The sequence below is a fragment of the Entelurus aequoreus genome, linkage group LG18, assembly GCF_033978785.1.
Source record: "Entelurus aequoreus isolate RoL-2023_Sb linkage group LG18, RoL_Eaeq_v1.1, whole genome shotgun sequence".
Lineage (NCBI taxonomy): Eukaryota > Metazoa > Chordata > Actinopteri > Syngnathiformes > Syngnathidae > Entelurus > Entelurus aequoreus.
The window spans coordinates 1,731,802-1,749,438 of NC_084748.1; the positions used below are offsets into that span (position 1 = coordinate 1,731,802).

A 17,637-nucleotide genomic window follows, 5' to 3' on the forward strand; every position below is an offset into this window, starting at 1 on the left:
TCCGTTGTTGTTGTTGTTTCACGTGCAAGGTGCACCGAGAACGCCATGCATAACAGATTTGTTGTGACGCCGTTTATTTGATTCCTATAAACAGGATATGAGAAGAAAAGGCAAAAAAAGACACACAGAAGACGCCACACACGCCTGAATATTTCACTGTGCAAAGCCTTTTAAGTCCACACGCGGAATAAGCAGGCGACTTAAAAGGAGAAAGACAAGCGAGTGTCACCCTGCAAGTTTCCTTGTCGGGCTGCACCATTCTGAGACATCCAAATGCACGGAACATGACCGGAAAAGTCTGAGGTTTTTTGTTTTTTTTTGCACTCATCACCGGCATTTTAGCGACCGACATGTTTGCCAATAAGAATTGTTGAGCCTTTGCCTTCTAGCCAATGAAGCGTGTTTGAGGAAAGATGAAGTTTGTGAGCGCTAATAACAAACACCTCGGCCCGCTCCTCAATAAGTCAACTAATCCAACAATAAATGAAGTTGAAATGCTTCTCAGACATGGATAATGGATAAATTGCTATGTCTGTTGGTGTTCTTCGTCTCAGCACCTGAGCGAGGTTACTGAAGAGTAGAATTAAGTGAACACAGTGAGCCCTCTTTTCAGTCATTCACGATCTTTGTCTGGAGAGGCAGACCGCTAGCTTCCACACGCAGAGCCTCTCTTCTCACCACTTGCTAGTGAAAAGTAAGCAAGTTGGATTGCAAAGCCAAATGTGTCGTTATGTGAGTATTTACACTTTAAACCGGATGGGCAATATGAGCCCATCAACACGGACAAATGAGCGAGAATACAGTAATGACAACAACAACAACAACAAAAGACAACAACTGACATGGTTTTTCGGACTGGAAAGAAAATTCACTTTTAAGATCTTCAATATGTGTTTGTGTAACATTTTTGCGAACTTTTTATGTTTATTTATTTAGGATAAGAAAGTTATTTACCGTATTTCCTTGAATAGCCGCAGGGGCGCTGATTAATTTAAAACCTCTTCTCACCCCTGCGTTTACCAAAAGCAGGCGAGATTGCCATGCATGCGGTAATTATTTTAAAACCTCTTCTCACTCCGGCGCTTACCTTATCATGAAAAGCACATTTAATAAAAAAAACTTTATTATGGTCTTACCTTTAGGTATAAATGAGTCCATGCCAGCTCCTTTTGAAGGAAAGCATCGATATAGAAGTCTTCCTTCAGTTTTAAAAGTCTCTCTGTCTCGATGGAGATCTTCCTTTTAAGTATTACCTCCTGCTTCCATTGAAAGTCCAGTTTAGAAAACTGTTTTGTTTTAGATATGTAATCCTCCATGGTAAAACAATGGCTGCGCACTCTTGCTGGTGTTGTCGTCTTCTGCAGTACCAGCAGTCGCAAGAAGGATCACTAGCGCCCTCTACCACCAGGAGGCGGGAGTCATTTAATGACTCATATTTGACCCGGCGGAAGTGCCAAGCATGCGCTAATTATTTTGCGAAACGAGTTTGACCCGGCTGCAATTCTAGGCATGCGAATACCATATTCCCGGCGACAATTCAAGGAAATACGGCCTTCCAATTCCAGTAGAATGGTTAACAATTCTACCGTGATGAAAAATACAAGTTTCACACACACACTTACACGCGCTCACACAAATTTTTGAGCCCAATGCGTCCTCCAAGTCAAAGAGTTTGAACACACCTGTTCTAATGTGTGGCACCTAGAGACAAGAATATGTTGATTGACCGTCTAAAAGTCACACGTCTTCCTTGACTCGTTATTTTGGCAATAGTATTTATTTATTTATTTGAATTAGGACAATGCATATTCATCAACATAGAGCAACAATGTAAATATGCTGGAGTTAGCACAAGAGCTCATTTTCATCGGTGGTCCTAAGGCAGGTGGATACAGTCCACATTCACCAGGTCATCATACAAAAGAAAGCATCAATCACAAAAGAGTACACTTTACAAACATACCCAAAGCAAAGACCATGGACCAAAAAAATAAATGTAAATTAAAATTAAATATGCGTTTTGATGTAAAAAATATAAAAATTGGAAGTCAAATGGCAATGTTGAAGAGAATGATCGCAAAAGAAACACACTTTCTATCAATTTGCAAACTTGACCACACAAAAGTCCACTTTCCAGCTTTGAGACAGAGAATCGATGAGGAGAAGTGCAGAAAATATGAGAACATGACAGAGCACACAGAAAGCTACTGCTGGACAGCGCACACACACACACACACACACACACACACACACACAGATTTTAAAGGTCATCAGCATGTCTGCCAATCAATAGAAGAAGGATGACGGCGCACTAAACAACGTAACGACTGTTTGGGAAAGGGAGTATTTTGTGTTGTTTCAGCTGACCTACAAATGTCATCAACAAGCCAAATAACATTTAATTTGATGTTTGTTTGTTTTTTTTTCCCTTACAGCCGGCGTCGACATTTGTCAAAAACGAATGAGATATATGTCAGCAGGCATTGTTTTGTCTGTGAGGACTGTCACTTGTTGTATCGTGTTGATGCCACTTACTAGTTTAAGGAAAAATGTGTCCAAAAAATTCAAGATAACATTTTGCCACAAACACAATCTAAAACCGTGTTGTTTTTTGCTTGAATTTGATAAAAATTGCAATATTTTAATCTGCACCTACTAAATTAAAGAAGAAAAATTGTTTTATTCCAAATATTAGCCGCACGGAACTATTAGCCGCAGATATATACTTTACCAAATGAGTTATTTACACAGAAATATTTTGTAAATGTTTGTTTACATAACTTAATTGTTTCCAAATGCTATCTGTAACACGGCAGTAAAACGGCTGATCAAACAAAACAGAAGTCATGGTCATGGACCCACAAGCTGCGCAAGCTAGCTCTCCAATCAGCTAAACAGACTCACCTTCACCCCAGTGAAGTCTTGGTGAATTTACCAAACTGAAACAATATAATAATAATTCAATTGCAATTTAATAATAACAACACAGACACTTGTAAATGTGTTAGCATATTAGCTAATGCTAACGACGCTAGCTTCATTACATTATGGGGACAGCGTGGCGCGGTTGGGAGAGTGGTTGTGCCAGCAACCTGAGGGTTCCTGGTTCAACCCCCACCTTCTACCAACCTCGTCACGACCGGGCCATCAGTGTGTGAATGTGTGTGTGAATGTGAATACATATATATATATATATATATATATATATATATATATATATATATATATATATATATATATATATATATATATATATATATATATATATATATATATATATATATACAAACGTGTATGTATATATATATGCTAATATATATATACGTATATATATATGTATATATATAGATATATATGTATACATAAATATATATATATATATATATATATATATATATATATATATATATATATATATATATATATATATATATATATATACATACATACATACATGCCTTGAAAAACACAAACACACACTTTGCAAATAAAAAAAGAATGGCTGTGCTTCACCTCTGCATCAGCAGAAACGTCCCCCCTTCCCCGCCATACCCGTTTTATTGGGGGCAGGAGTCACCATCGTTGGCGGCACACAATGACTATTTACTGCATTACACAAAATGGCATAGTTATTAGACTATTTACTGCATTACACACAATGACATAGTTATTAGACTATTTACTGCATTACACACAATGACATAGTTATTAGACTATTTACTGCATTACACAAAATGACATAGTTATTAGACTATTTACTGCATTACACACAATGACATAGTTATTAGACTATTTACTGCATTACACAAAATGACATAGTTATTAGACTATTTACTGCATTACACAAAATGACATAGTTATTAGACTATTTACTGCATTACACAAAATGACATAGTTATTAGACTATTTACTGCATTACACACAATGACATAGTTATTAGACTATTTACTGCATTACACAAAATGACATAGTTATTAGACTATTTACTGCATTACACAAAATGACATAGTTATTAGACTTTTTACTGCATTACACAAAATGACATAGTTATTAGACTATTTACTGCATTACACACAATGACATAGTTATTAGACTATTTACTGCATTACACAAAATGACATAGTTATTAGACTATTTACTGCATTACACAAAATGACATAGTTATTAGACTATTTACTGCATTACACAAAATGACATGGTTATTAGACTATTTACTGCATTACACAAAATGACATAGTTATTAGACTATTTACTGCATTACACAAAATGACATAGTTATTAGACTATTTACTGCATTACACACAATGACATAGTTATTAGACTATTTACTGCATTACACAAAATGACATAGTTATTAGACTATTTACTGCATTACACAAAATGACATAGTTATTAGACTATTATACACACAGAAAGCAGGTTGTCTCTGGGGAAAGTCACGTCTTTCTGCTTCATAATTTGTCTCCATTAGAAAAAAGTGATAGGCTCTGATTAACGGGCACACTGGCAATAAAAGCACACACACACACACACACACACACACACACACACACACTCACACACACACACACACACACACACACAATCAACACAACCTCCAATATCCTGACGGAAGGAAACTTAGCAGCCAATGAAGCCAACGTTGCAGTCATGATTGCAAATACAATATACATATACATACACATGTTGTTCATTTATGTATCAATATTGATGGCATGGGATCAAATGTATTCTTGTCAGTGTTTTTTATGTCTTTTGTAGTCAGTCATTGATCAGTATCGGCATATTTTCATGAAAAAAGTATTTGATGGATAATTGTATTCCCCGTCTGACAAGCAGCTAATTATGTATCTCCATAATTATGTATCTCCATAATTATGTATCTCCATAGTTATGTATCTCCATAATTATGTATCTCCATAGTTATGTATCTCCATAATTATGTATCTCCATAGTTATGTATCTCCATAATTATGTATCTCCATAGTTATGTATCTCCATAGTTATGTATCTCCATAATTATGTATCTCCATAGTTATGTATCTCCATAATTATGTATCTCCATAGTTATGTATCTCCATAATTATGTATCTCAATAGTTATGTATCTCCATAGTTATGTATCTCCATAGTTATGTATCTCCATAATTATGTATCTCCATAGTTATGTATCTCCATAATTATGTATCTCCATAGTTATGTATCTCCATAATTATGTATCTCAATAGTTATGTATCTCCATAGTTATGTATCTCCATAGTTATGTATCTCCATAGTTATGTATCTCCATAATTATGTATCTCCATAGTTATGTATCTCCATAATTATGTATCTCCATAGTTATGTATCTCCATAATTATGTATCTCAATAGTTATGTATCTCCATAATTATGTATCTCCATAGTTATGTATCTCCATAATTATGTATCTCCATAGTTATGTATCTCCATAATTATGTATCTCCATAGTTATGTATCTCCATAATTATGTATCTCCATAGTTATGTATCTCCATAGATATGTATCTCCATAATTATGTATCTCCATAATTATGTATCTCCATAGTTATGTATCTCCATAATTATGTATCTCCATAATTATGTATCTCCATAATTATGTATCTCCATAGTTATGTATCTCCATAATTATGTATCTCCATAGTTATGTATCTCCATAGTTATGTATCTCCATAATTATGTATCTCCATAATTATGTATCTCCATAGTTATGTATCTCCATAATTATGTATCTCCATAGTTATGTATCTCCATAGATATGTATCTCCATAGTTATGTATCTCCATAGTTATGTATCTCCATAATTATGTATCTCCATAGTTATGTATCTCCATAGTTATGTATCTCCATAATTATGTATCTCCATAATTATGTACCTCCATAATTATGTACCTCCATAATTATGTATCTCCATAATTATGTATCTCCATAGTTATGTATCTCCATAATTATTTATCTCCATAATTATGTACCTCCATAATTATGTATCTCCATAGTTATGTATCTCCATAATTATGTATCTCTATAGTTATGTATCTCCATAGTTATGTATCTCCATAATTATGTATCTCCATAGTTATGTATCTCCATAATTATGTATCTCTATAGTTATGTATCTCCATAGTTATGTATCTCCATAATTATGTATCTCTATAGTTATGTATCTCCATAGTTATGTATCTCCATAATTATGTATCTCCATAGTTATGTATCTCCATAATTATGTATCTCCATAGTTATGTATCTCCATAATTATTTATCTCCATAATTATGTACCTCCATAATTATGTATCTCCATAGTTATGTATCTCCATAATTATGTATCTCCATAGTTATGTATCTCCATAGTTATGTATCTCCATAATTATGTATCTCCATAGTTATGTATCTCCATAATTATGTATCTCCATAGTTATGTATCTCCATAGTTATGTATCTCCATAGTTATGTATCTCCATAGATATGTATCTCCATAATTATGTATCTCCATAATTATGTACCTCCATAATTATGTACCTCCATAGTTATGTATCTCCATAATTATTTATCTCCATAATTATGTACCTCCATAATTATGTATCTCCATAGTTATGTATCTCCATAATTACGTATCTCTATAGTTATGTATCTCCATAGTTATGTATCTCCATAATTATGTATCTCCATAATTATGTATCTCCATAGTTATGTATCTCCATAATTATGTATCTCCATAGTTATGTATCTCCATAATTATGTATCTCCATAATTATGTACCTCCATAATTATGTACCTCCATAATTATGTATCTCCATAGTTATGTATCTCCATAATTATTTATCTCCATAATTATGTACCTCCATAATTATGTATCTCCATAGTTATGTATCTCCATAGTTATGTATCTCTATAGTTATGTATCTCCATAATTTTGTATCTCCATAGTTATGTATCTCTATAGTTATGTATCTCCATAATTATTTATCTCCATAATTATGTACCTCCATAATTATGTATCTCCATAGTTATGTATCTCTCTAATTATTTATCTCCATAATTATGTACCTCCATAATTATGTATCTCCATAGTTATGTATCTCCATAATTATTTATCTCCATAATTATGTACCTCCATAATTATGTATCTCCATAGTTATGTATCTCCATAATTATGTATCTCTATAGTTATGTATCTCCATAGTTATGTATCTCCATAATTATTTATCTCCATAATTATGTACCTCCATAATTTTGTATCTCCATAGTTATGTATCTCTATAGTTATGTATCTCCATAATTATTTATCTCCATAATTATGTACCTCCATAATTTTGTATCTCCATAGTTATGTATCTCTATAGTTATGTATCTCCATAATTATTTATCTCCATAATTATGTACCTCCATAATTATGTATCTCCATAGTTATGTATCTCTATAATTATTTATCTCCATAATTATGTACCTCCATAATTATGTATCTCCATAGTTATGTATCTCCATAATTATTTATCTCCATAATTATGTACCTCCATAATTATGTATCTCCATAGTTATGTATCTCCATAATTATGTATCTCTATAGTTATGTATCTCCATAATTATGTATCTCCATAATTATGTATCTCCATAGTTATGTATCTCCATAATTATGTATCTCCATAGTTATGTATCTCCATAATTATGTATCTCCATAATTATGTATCTCCATAGTTATGTATCTCCATAATTATTTATCTCCATAATTATGTACCTCCATAATTATGTATCTCCATAGTTATGTATCTCTATAATTATTTATCTCCATAATTATGTACCTCCATAATTATGTATCTCCATAGTTATGTATCTCCATAATTATTTATCTCCATAATTATGTACCTCCATAATTATGTATCTCCATAGTTATGTATCTCCATAATTATGTATCTCTATAGTTATGTATCTCCATAATTATGTATCTCCATAATTATGTATCTCCATAGTTATGTATCTCCATAATTATGTATCTCCATAGTTATGTATCTCCATAATTATGTATCTCCATAATTATGTATCTCCATAGTTATGTATCTCCATAATTATTTATCTCCATAATTATGTACCTCCATAATTATGTATCTCCATAGTTATGTATCTCCATAGTTATGTATCTCTATAGTTATGTATCTCCATAATTTTGTATCTCCATAGTTATGTATCTCTATTGTAGGAGCCAAATAGAGAGCCATACTTGAATCTATGTTTATATTGTTATTTTTGAGTGATTGATTTGTGTATGTCAGTGTGCACCGTTTGCAGGTGGTGAAAAGTTCCCACGCAGGCCTATAAGGGGCAGGAGTGCGCTGGGCGCGTGATTGACAGTCGGGCACCAGCATACCGTCTTTGACCTCACCTGTCTGTAGACCTCACCTGTCTGTAGACCTCAGCTTTATATAAGCTACCATTTATTTTGTTTCCCGACTATTCTGTTACTTGATTATTGTAAATAAAACAATCTTCAATTGCGCTGCTGGATCAGTTTGAATTAGTGGATGGAAAGCGGGAAAAGGAAGAATACGTGACAAGGAAGGCTGTGTATGGTGTGAGTCAGACAAGATGCCCGAGCCACAAGTGGAACAAACATTTGAAACAAAGGGGTTATAGGAACAATCACTTTCAGTGTTTTATGCCACTTCAAGTTGTCAAAGACGTGCTGTGGAAGTACAGCCGACAGGATTGCGCACCAAGCAGGAAGCAAGGCCAAAGCGCATGGTGCAGGAACAAAGGACTTCTTTCATTAAGGTTTGTGATAAACCATCAAACTCATTCGTTAAAAGGGCTCTATATTAATATCAAGTGAGTTTTTATGGACATTATCATGCAAGAAATGTTTATTTTTGGGACCGCGATCACCGCGTAATGATTTTTAAAAGTTACATTACAAACATTTGGTGACGGGCTTGCGCGCGCGCGCCCGACGGCCCGTGAACGGACATTTAATTCCCAAAAAGGATAAAGACTATTTTTGGACCCTTTTTATATTCACTTGGAAGTGTAAACATTTTTTGATGTACCAAGTGAAGGATTTTTGTTGATTAAAAGAGGAAAATGTCAACTAATAATTCAACCGAAGGAGGGGAAATGACGACTATTGCGCAGGAGGCTTCTCGTGTGCGCGCCGCCAGAATAGGCAAAATGTCACACATAACAAGGCGAATGAACATTGTGCGCAATTTGATGGTGGATGCAGAGGCTTTAAAAGAAGTGAAAATAAATATGAGCAAGTTTAATGAGTTCTTAATGGAGTTTAAATCTCTGCACAGATCATATTCTGAAGGTTTAGAGCCAGACGAGCGAAGGGCTGATGACCAAACATGGTATCAGCCTAAAATTGCTCTAATAGATGCCTTTGAAGCTGAGGTGTCCCGATGGATATCAGATCTTGAAAACCCCTCAACCCACACCTGTGCTCCTCCACCCGACGACATTGATATATTTAAAGACAGTGATTTAATAACTGGTAATTTTAAGGACAATTTAGAGGAAGCGGACAGCCTATATAGGCATGAACTAACTGGTCACCCAGGCATAGTGTCAACCAGGGAGGCATCAGTCAAGTCCTACAGTTCAGGACAGTCATCCAATAATTCCTCTTCATCATTGCGGATTAGAGCGGAGGCGGAAAAGGTTGCTTTGACAGCCAGGGCGGCAAGGTTGCAGGAAAAGTATAATATTGAAGAACAGGAGTTAATGTGCAGGAAAAAAAGAGAGGCTTTGGAGTTAAAAACAGAAATAGAGGCGGCTAATGCTAAAATTAACTACTTGAGGGAAGTAGAAGGTTTAGAGGTGCATGGTGCAGATCAGAGAGCAGCGGTTACAGGGGTAGCATTTGATCCATCAAGGTGTGGTTCACCTGTGGGAAGCCCAGTGGTTAGGCCCAAGGAAGGAGTTCAGATGCAGTTCCCCACTACTCTGTTCAATGCATCTATACCCCAAGCTGTGCCTGCCAGCTTCCAACCTCAGCAGGCCCCAACTCAACCGCAGCAGGTCCCAGTTGTACCTCTGCAGGCCCCTTGTCAGCCTGCCGGTCTCTATCCCCAGCAGGCCCCTGTTCACCAAGCTGTGCCTGCCAGTTTCCAGTTCCAAACTCAACAAGCCACCCCCAGCTCAACACAGAACAATCAGCTGATCAAAATTCTGGAAGCCCAAAATGAACTGACTAAGATTCTTGTGAAACAGCAGCTTCTGTCCACCCTCCCACAAGGAAGTGTTCCCTTCTTTGATGGAAAAATCTTGGAGTACAAGTCATTCATCCATTCCTTTGAACACATGGTCGAAAGTAAAACGGACAATGACAGGGACAGGTTGCAGTTTCTCATCCAGTACACAAAGGGCCATGCTCAAAAGCTAATCAAAAGTTGTGAATATATGTCACCAGACAGAGGCTACCAGAAAGCCAAAAGGTTATTAAAAGAGAACTTTGGTCATGACTTTAAAATTGCCTGTGCTTACCTAGATAAGGTCCAGACCTGGCCTCAAATTAAGGCAGAGGATTCCAAATCCTTGCAGGAGTACGCCATGTTCCTCAGGAGCTGCTGTAATGCCATGGAGGAGACGGAGTACATGGACGAACTGGACACAGTGGCCAATATGAGAAACATTGCGTTTAAGTTGCCCTTCAAGCTGAAGGAGAAATGGCGCAACAAAGCTTATGAGCAGCAGGAAGAGCACAACCACAGGGTAAGGGTTTTAGACCTGGTTAGCTTTATAGAAAAGCAAGCTCGTGTGGCAGCCCATCCAGTCTTTGGAGAGCTAAGGGTACAGGAGCAGTCAGCCATAGGAAAGGCTAACGCTAGACCCTCTGTAAATCCACAACACTCAAAGTCAGCTGGTAGTAGTTTTGCCACGAGTATTACTATTAGCCCAATGGAATCCAAGCCAGAGTCTGACTCAGAGCCCATTTGTCTAATTTGTAAAAACAAACACCCGCTAGAGTTGTGTAGATGGTTCATTAAGAAGAAGCACAGAGACAAGCTTAGTTTCCTAAAGAGCCAGGGCATGTGTTTTGCCTGTCTTTTAATAGGGCACATGAGTTCTGTTTGTCCAAGTCGTCAGACATGTAGACTGTGTAAAAAATCTCACCCAAGTGTTTTACATTATGACAGGAAAGACAAGGTATCGAAAGAGGTAGAAAAGCCCTCTAGAGAAGTAAGCAGTGCAGGAGCAGAGCTATGTGGCCATATAGGGGCCGGGGACCAAGAGAGTGTTCTGTCCATTGTCCCAGTCAAAGTTAAGGCAGGGAAGGGCAGCCAGGTCCTCTCAGTTTATGCACTCCTTGACCCTGGATCCTCCGCTAGCTTCTGTTCTGAACAGCTTATGTCCCAGTTGAACATAAAGGGAGTAAAGACCCATATCCTACTAAGGACCATGAATCAGAAAAGGTCTGTCCCAACTCACATGGTAGCTGGGCTGGAAGTTTCTGCACTGGACAGCAATCATTTCCTACCTCTTCCTGTTGTCTTCACACAGAAAGAAATGCCAGTCACTACAAGCAGCATCCCCAAACAGGAAGACATAGCCCCATGGCCATATTTAGGCAACATTATACTCCCGAGCATCAGTTCAAAGGTGGAGCTGTTGATAGGCACAAATGCTCCAAGACTGTTAGAGCCATGGGAGGTTATAAATAGCCATGGTGGGGGTCCACATGCAGTGAGAACGCTATTGGGATGGGTGGTTAACGGGCCATTTAGAGGTCAGAAGAGACAGGCAGTGAGTGCAACTGTGAACAGTATTTCAGTTGCAAATCTGGAGGAGCTTTTAATTTCCCAGTATAACCTGGAGTTCAGTGAGGTAATGTCAGAGGAAAAGACTAAGCTGTCAGTAGAAGACAAACAGTTTTTAGAGATAGCCAATGAGGCAGTGCTACAGGACGGACACTACAGCCTGAAATTACCCTTCAGAAAGCCCACGGTCAACCTGCCCAACAACCGCCCAAGTGCCGAACAGTGCCTCCAAAGCCTGAAAAGAAAAATGGAAAGGAACCAGCAACTCAAACAGGAGTGTGTTGCATCTCTCAATGACATTCTGGAAAGCCACTATGCTGAGAAGGTGCCAGAGCAGGAGCTCAGCCAGACACAGGTTTGGTACATACCACACCACAGAGTGTACCACCCCAAAAAGAAGAAACTCAGGGTGGTTTTTGACTGTGCAGCCACCTACAAAGGTGTATCCCTCAAAACAAAGCTGTCTCAATGGAGGTATGTAGGCAGTAAGGACAATCCAGCTGACGATGCCTCCAGAGGGCTGAGTACCAGCAGATTGATGCAGCAAAGGAGATGGATACATGCCCCTGACTTTTTATGGAAAGCAGAGGAAAGTTGGCCTGCACGGGAAGCATTGGGCTCCAAGTCAGTGTTACCGGATGACCCAGAAGTCAGAAAGAACACTACTATCTTCACTACAGTGGTAAACACTGAAACCCCCACAAGCCAGCTGCTTTCCTCCTTTTCAAACTCTAAAAGGCTCCTTAGAGCAGTGGCATGGTATCTGAAGATGAAGAACACTCTAAGCTTGCTTGCTAAAAGGAAAAAGGAACTCCTCTCAGGTCAAACTGCCACCCGTTCACACAGCTACAACGTGAACAAGGAACTCAAAACTTTCAGGTCCACACTTGGTGGACAGCGCCTCACAGTGGAAGATGTCTCGCAGGCCGAAAAGTCAGTGATCATCCATGTCCAAAGACAATCATTCCCTGTGGAGATGGCAACACTCAAAACGGCTTCATCTAGTGTTCGTAAGAGCAGCAACATCAGCAGGTTAGATCCCATGCTAGATGAAGGCATGTTAAGGGTAGGGGGTAGGTTGCATAGATCTGCAATGCCTGAGGAAGCCAAGCACCCCTGTATCCTCCCCAAAGATGCTCATATCTCAACTCTCATCCTGAGACACATTCACGAACACACTGGACACAGTGGTAGGAACCACATGCTTTCTGAGCTCCGAAAGAAATACTGGGTGGTAAAGGGAAACTCCGCAGCCAGAAAGGTGATTTCAAAGTGTGTTGTGTGTCGACGTGTGAGAGGAAAAACAGGAGAGCAAAAAATGGCAAGTTTACCCCAAGAGAGAATCCTCCCTGACCTCCCTCCCTTTACTAATGTCGGGTTAGACTACTTTGGCCCAATCACAGTTAAAAGAGGGAGGAGCCTAGTCAAAAGGTATGGGGCCCTCTTTACCTGTATGAGCAGTAGAGCGGTGCATTTGGAGGTAGCCTACACACTAGATACTGACTCATGCATCCATGCTATAAGGAGGTTTGTCTGTAGGAGAGGACAAGTTAAGCACATTCGATCCGACAATGGCACTAACCTGGTGGGAGCTCAAGCTGAGCTCAAAAAGGCCCTGAGTTCACTAGATGACCGGAAAATCCAAGGCTCCCTTCTCTCTGAGGGAATTCAGTGGACATTCAATCCACCCGCAGCCTCCCACCACGGTGGAGTCTGGGAGAGGCTCATCAGGTCTGTCAGACAGGTACTCAACTCTACTCTCCACCAACAAATCATTGATGATGAGGGCCTGCACACCATCTTTTGCGAGGCAGAGGCAATCCTCAACAGTCGTCCCCTCTCCACAGTCTCCCCAGATCCACAGGACTTAGAGCCGCTGACCCCAAACCACATTCTCCTTTTAAAAACTCAACCCATCATTCCCCCTGGCACCTTCGAGAAAAGGGATCTCTACGCCAGGCGCCGCTGGAAACAGGTCCAGTATATGGCTGACCTTTTCTGGCACAGATGGACAAGGGAGTATCTGGCGCTTCTGCAGGAAAGACAGAAATGGACCCAAGTGAGGAACAACCTGCAGCCAGGAGATGTGGTCCTGGTGGTCGACCCCACAGCCCCACGGGGCTCCTGGCCATTGGGCAGAATACTGGAGACTCGGCCAGATGGAGGAGGCCTGGTCCGGTCAGTCAAGCTCCAAACAAAGACTTCAGTCATCGAAAGGCCTATCACCAAGCTGTGCCGCGTCCTGGAGGCTGAGGGCTGACTGGTCAGTCATGGAGACCAGACCACAAGACACGCACAAGGGACGTAATGTATATACTTTATTTTCTCTCAAGGCTTTGCCTTTTGTTTGTTTATTATGGAATAGGCTCCTTTTTTTTTGCATTAAATTAATGAATGTGATTGAGTCTGTAAAGATCAATCAGGGGCCGGTGTGTAGGAGCCAAATAGAGAGCCATACTTGAATCTATGTTTATATTGTTATTTTTGAGTGATTGATTTGTGTATGTCAGTGTGCACCGTTTGCAGGTGGTGAAAAGTTCCCACGCAGGCCTATAAGGGGCAGGAGTGCGCTGGGCGCGTGATTGACAGTCGGGCACCAGCATACCGTCTTTGACCTCACCTGTCTGTAGACCTCACCTGTCTGTAGACCTCAGCTTTATATAAGCTACCATTTATTTTGTTTCCCGACTATTCTGTTACTTGATTATTGTAAATAAAACAATCTTCAATTGCGCTGCTGGATCAGTTTGAATTAGTGGATGGAAAGCGGGAAAAGGAAGAATACGTGACAAGGAAGGCTGTGTATGGTGTGAGTCAGACAAGATGCCCGAGCCACAAGTGGAACAAACATTTGAAACAAAGGGGTTATAGGAACAATCACTTTCAGTGTTTTATGCCACTTCATCTATAGTTATGTATCTCTATAGTTATGTATCTCCATAGTTATGTATCTCTATAGTTATGTATCTCCATAGTTATGTATCTCTATAGTTATGTATCTCCATAGTTATGTATCTCTATAGTTATGTATCTCCATAGTTATGTATCTCTATAGTTATGTATCTCTATAGTTATGTATCTCCATAGTTATGTATCTCTATAGTTATGTATCTCCATAGTTATGTATCTCCATAGTTATGTATCTCTATAGTTATGTATCTCTATAGTTATGTATCTCCATAGTTATGTATCTCTATAGTTATGTATCTCCATAGTTATGTATCTCCATAATTATGTATCTCCATAGTTATGTATCTCCATAATTATGTATCTCCATAGTTATGTATCTCCATAATTATGTATCTCCATAGTTATGTATCTCCATAGTTATGTATCTCCATAGTTATGTATCTCCATAATTATGTATCTCCATAGTTATGTATCTCCATAATGATGTATCTCCATTCACCGTGTGAAGCTGCTCCCTCAGCTGATAATAATGACCTCCATCACGGCATATATGTCTTAGTAACCTAAGTAGCATTATCACTGGAGGACGAGACTAACTATCTTTCAACAGGACTAAACAACAATGTCTTTGTAAACTTTAAGAAGTGTAGATGACCCTGACTGCGCCTAGAAATTCTGTCCATAAAAGTTCTGAACAGAATGGGTGACAAAGGGCAGCCTTGGCTAAGTCCAACTCTCACTGGAAACTGGTCCAACTTTCTGCGGACCGAGCTCTGACACTGATCATACAGGGAGTGGACTGTCCACGCGATGTTGCAGAGTCTTGTATACATATATATATATATATATATATATATATATATATATATATATATATATATATATATATATATATATATATATATATATATATATATATATATATATATATATATATATATACGTACATACATACATACATACATAATAATTATATATATATATATATATATATATATATATACGTACATACATACATACATACATAATAATTATATATATATATATATATATATATGTATATATATATATATATGTATATATATATATATATATATATATATATATATATGTATATATATATATATATATATATATATATATATATATATATATATATATACACACACATTTATTTTATGAATTTATTTTTTCTTGATCATACCAAAAAAATGTAAAACGGATTTTTTTTTTTTTTTTTTTTTTTTAACTTTAAAAGATTTTGAATCGATCAAGAAAATGTTTTAAAAATAATAATAAGAAATAAAAAAATAAATTAAAAAAATATATACACACAGTACAGGCCAAAAGTTTGCACACACCTTCTCATTCAATGCGTTTTCTTTATTTTCATGACTATTTATCAATCAATCGGCATTGATTGACTATTTACAGTGTACTAACCCCGTTTCCATATGAGTTGGGAAATGGTGTTGGATGTAAATATAAACGGAATACAATAAAATGCAAATGATTGTATTCTGTTTATATTTACATCTAACACCATTTACCAACTCATATGGAAACGGGGTTTGTAGATTGTCACATCAAGACTATGACACCTGTGAAGTGAAAACCATTTCAGGTGACTACCTCTTGAAGCTCATGGAGAGAATGCCAAGAGTGTGCAAAGCAGTAATCAGAGCAAAGGGTGGCTATTTTGAAGAAACTAGAATATAAAACATGTTTTCAGTTGTGTGTATGTACTTATTTATTTTTTTTTGTCATAAAGAAATACAATCATGTGTGCTTACGGACTGTATCCTGCCGGCTGTATTGATATATATTGATATATAATGTAGGAAGCACAGACTGTATCCCTGCAGACTGTATTGATATATATTGATATATAATGTAGAAAGCAGAATATTAATAACAGAAAGAAACAACCCTTTTGTGTGAATGAGTGTAAATGGGGGAGGGAGGTTTTTTGGGTTAGTGTACTAATTGTAAATACATCTTGTGTTTTTTATGTGGATTTAATAAAAGAAATAGAAAAATTTAATTAATTTATTTTTTATTATATTTCTTGTGCGGCCCGGTACCAATCGATCCACGGACCGGTACCGGTACATGTTATTATGAATGTTACTACATGACATATATACTTACATCATATATATATTTCATGTTATTATGAATGTTACTACATGACATATATACTTACATCATGTATATATTACATGTTATTATGAATGTTACTACATGACATATATACTTACATCATGTATATATTACATGTTATTATGAATGTTACTACATGACATATATACTTACATCATGTATATATTACATGTTATTATGAATGTTACTACATGACATATATACTTACATCATGTATATATTACATGTTATTATGAATGTCACTACATGACGTATATACTTACATCATGTATATATTACATGTTATTATGAATGTCACTACATGACGTATATACTTACATCATGTATATATTACATGTTATTATGAATGTTACTACATGACATATATACTTACATCATGTATATATTACATGTTATTATGAATGTTACTACATGACATATATACTTACATCATGTATATATTACATGTTATTATGAATGTTACTACATGACATATATACTTACATCATGTATATATTACATGTTATTATGAATGTTACTACATGACATATATACTTACATCATGTATATATTACATGTTATTATGAATGTCACTACATGACGTATATACTTACATCATGTATATATTACATGTTATTATGAATGTCACTACATGACGTATATACTTACATCATGTATATATTACATGTTATTATGAATGTCACTACATGACATATATACTTACATCATGTATATATGACATGTTATTATGAATGTTACTACATGACATATATACTTACATCATGTATATATTACATGTTATTATGAATGTTACTACATGACA

At 36.8% G+C, this 17,637-nt stretch overlaps 1 protein-coding gene across 1 annotated transcript; it reads left to right on the plus strand.

Moving 5' to 3' along the window:
• Positions 1-8,206: 8,206 nt before the first annotated feature.
• Positions 8,207-14,554, plus strand: LOC133633659 (uncharacterized). The gene is made up of 2 exons (XM_062026251.1): positions 8,207-13,737; positions 13,801-14,554. Exons 1-2 carry the CDS (start codon positions 9,085-9,087, stop codon positions 14,020-14,022), a joined length of 4,875 nt encoding a protein of 1,624 aa, XP_061882235.1. The 5' UTR covers positions 8,207-9,084; the 3' UTR covers positions 14,023-14,554.
• The last annotated feature ends 3,083 nt before the right edge of the window (positions 14,555-17,637 follow it).